This window comes from Oncorhynchus keta, unplaced genomic scaffold (genome assembly GCF_023373465.1).
Source record: "Oncorhynchus keta strain PuntledgeMale-10-30-2019 unplaced genomic scaffold, Oket_V2 Un_contig_21227_pilon_pilon, whole genome shotgun sequence".
NCBI classification, from domain to species: domain Eukaryota; kingdom Metazoa; phylum Chordata; class Actinopteri; order Salmoniformes; family Salmonidae; genus Oncorhynchus; species Oncorhynchus keta.
The window spans coordinates 7,501-10,677 of NW_026282365.1; the positions used below are offsets into that span (position 1 = coordinate 7,501).

Consider the following 3,177-nt stretch of genomic DNA (forward strand, 5'->3'; position numbering starts at 1 on the left):
CGGCCGCCTCCCCTCGGCACGTCTCCCCTCGGCCGCCTCCCCTCGGCCGTCTCCCCCTCGGAGGGCCGTCTCCCCTCGGCCGCCTCCCCCCTCGGCCGTCCCCTCGGCCGTCTCTTATCTCCCCCGAGCTTGGACCGTAACTCTGAGGGTCAAAGACGACACGAAAACTCTCAGGCTGAAGGTGCAGGTCACTCACGTCACAGTCTCGAATGGCGTCCATGGCGAGCAGGTCGTTGCCGTGACGCAGCTGGAACTTGACCATCTCCGCGGCGGCTCGGAGGTAGCCCAGCTCTGTCTCCTGCGCCTCGCTCACCTCCTTGATCAGGTCTTTGAGGAGGAGAGCGTATTTAGCCATCCTCTGGATGGGCTTTAACAGGTAGGAGGCCAGGTCCATCTTATCTCCCAGCACCAGCTGCTTGTTCTATAGCGGATAGAGGTCAAAGGTTAGACAGACAGACAGACAGACAGACAGACAGACAGACAGACAGGCAGGCAGGCAGGCAGGCAGGCAGGCAGGCAGGCAGACAAGCATACAGATAGCCAGACAGACAGACAGACAGACAGACAGACAGACAGACAGACAGACAGACAGACAGACAGACAGACAAGCATACAGATAGACAGACAGACAGACAGCCAGACAGACAGACAGACAGACAGACAGACAGACAGACAGACAGACAGACAGCATACAGATAGCTAGACAGACAGGCAGGCACAGGCAGACAGACAGATAGCGAGACAGACAGACAGCAGACAGACAGACAGACAGACAGCCAGACAGACAGACAGACAGAGACAGACAGACAGACAGCAGACAGACATACAGACAGACAGACAAGCATACAGATAGACAGACAGACAGACAGCGAGACAGGCAGACAGGCAGGCAGAGGCAGGCGAGACAGCACAGCAGACAGACAAGCATACAGACAGACAGACAGACAGACAGACAGGTGCAAAAAGCCACAGCTAGACAGACAGACAGACAGACAGACAGACAGACAGACAGACAGACAGACAGACAGACAGACAGACAGACAGGTGCAAAAAGCCACAGCTAGTTGTCTGTACGTTCTGAAGCATAGCACATGTATGTGTGTTCTGGTGTGTTCTTCTTCCTCACCCTGAAGAAGCTGTTTCCGTGGCTGGCCAACAGCGTATCAGACCGAGGCTTGTTCTTACTGTACAGAGCGTACAGGCCGAACGCGTCTTGCTGTGGATTACATGGAAACAGAACAAATCATTCTACTGAGAGAAAACAGAAAACCCTCTCTTGTTCTGTAAACATGCCCTGTACCAAAAAAAGGAAACGAGGGACTCTCCATTTCTCGACAAGTTCGGTTTTATTTGGCGAGAATTCTGGCGAGACATCAAATTACTTGGTTGCTTTTTTAATATTCGTACAGAGTGTAATATCTCTCCCAGACGTTTATAGCCAGGAATGTGTCGACTTAGCCTACGTCCCAAACGGCACACTGGTCCCTATGTAGTGCACTAGCCCATAAGGCTTGGGTCAAAAGAAGTGCACTATATCTAGCCATCAGGGACGCAGATCCAGTCTCCCTGTTATAAGCCTGGGAGAGAGGACTACATCTCCCTGTTATAAGCCTGGTAGAGAGGACTACATCTCCCTGCTATAAGCCTGGGAGAGAGGACTACATCTCCCTGTTATAAGCCTGGTAGAGAGGACTACATCTCCCTGTTATAAGCCTGGTAAGAGGACTACATCTCCCTGTTATAAGCCTGGTAGAGAGGACTACATCTCCCTGTTATAAGCCTGGGAGAGAGGACTACATCTCCCTGTTATAAGCCTGGTAGAGAGGACTACATCTCCCTGTTATAAGCCTGGTAGAGAGGACTACATCTCCCTGTTATAAGCCTGGTAGAGAGGACTACATCTCCCTGTTATAAGCCTGGAGAGAGGACTACATCTCCCTGTTATAAGCCTGGTAGAGGACTACATCTCCCTGTTATAAGCCTGGTAGAGAGGACTACATCTCCCTGTTATAAGCCTGGGAGAGAGGACTACATCTCCCTGTTATAAGCCTCTGGACTACATCTCCCTGTTATAAGCCTGGTAGAGGACTACATCTCCCTGTTATAAGCCTGGTGGAGAGGACTACATCTCCCTGCTATAAGCCTGGTAGAGAGGACTACATGTCCCTGTTATACGCCTGGGAGAGAGGACTACATCTCCCTGCTATAAGCCTGGTAGAGGACTACATCTCCCTGCTATAAGCCTGGTAGAGAGGACTACATCTCCCTGTTATAAGCCTGGTAGAGGACTACATCTCCCTGTTATAAGCCTGGTAGAGGACTACATCTCCCTGTTATAAGCCTGGTAGAGGACTACATCTCCTGTTATAAGCCTGGTAGAGAGGACTACATCTCCCTGCTTATAAGCCTGTTATAAGCCTGGTAGAGGACTACATCTCCCTGCTATAAGCCTGGTAGAGAGGACTACATCTCCCTGTTATAAGCCTGGTAGAGAGGACTACATCTCCCTGTTATAAGCCTGGAGAGAGGACTACATCTCCCTGCTATAAGCCTGGTAGAGGACTACATCTCCCTGCTATAAGCCTGGTAGAGGAGGACTACATCTCCCTGTTATAAGCCTGGTAGAGGACTACATCTCCTGCTGTTATAAGCCTGGTAGAGGACTACATCTCCCTGTTATAAGCCTGGTAGAGAGGACTACATCTCCCTGCTATAAGCCTGGTAGAGGACTACATCTCCCTGTTATAAGCCTGGTAGAGAGGACTACATCTCCTGCTATAAGCCTGGTAGAGGACTACATCTCCCTGCTATAAGCCTGGCAGAGGACTACATCTGCTATAAGCCTGTTATAAGCCTGGTAGAGGACTACATCTCCCTGGTAAGAGGCTACATCTCCCTATTAAGCCTGGTAGAGGACTACATCTCCCATCTAGAGAGGACTACATCTCCCTTATAAGCCTGGTAGAGGACTACATCTCCCCTGCTATAAGCCTGGTAGAGGACTACATCTCCCTGTTATAAGCCTGGTAGAGGACTACATCTCCCTGTTATAAGCCTGGTGGGGGACTACATCTCCCTGTTATAAGCCTGGTTATAGAGGACTACGTCTCCCTGCTATAAGCCTGGTAGAGGACTACATCTCCCTGCTATAAGCCTGGTAGAGAGGACTACATCTCC

General features: G+C 50.7%; 1 protein-coding gene across 1 annotated transcript in view; it reads right to left on the reverse strand.

Annotated features, from left to right (window-relative positions):
- LOC127920915 (pleckstrin homology domain-containing family G member 4B-like) overlaps nt 1–1,216 on the reverse strand; it is a gene marked incomplete at its 5' end in the record, with an annotated part of 6,304 nt that extends 5,088 nt beyond the window's left edge. Inside the window, 2 exons of the mRNA XM_052504929.1 lie at nt 197–421; nt 1,127–1,216. Of these exons, the coding sequence (XP_052360889.1) occupies nt 197–421; nt 1,127–1,216 (315 nt within the window). The remainder of the gene's footprint in view (nt 1–196; nt 422–1,126) is intronic.
- Between the last annotated feature and the right edge of the window lie 1,961 nt (nt 1,217–3,177).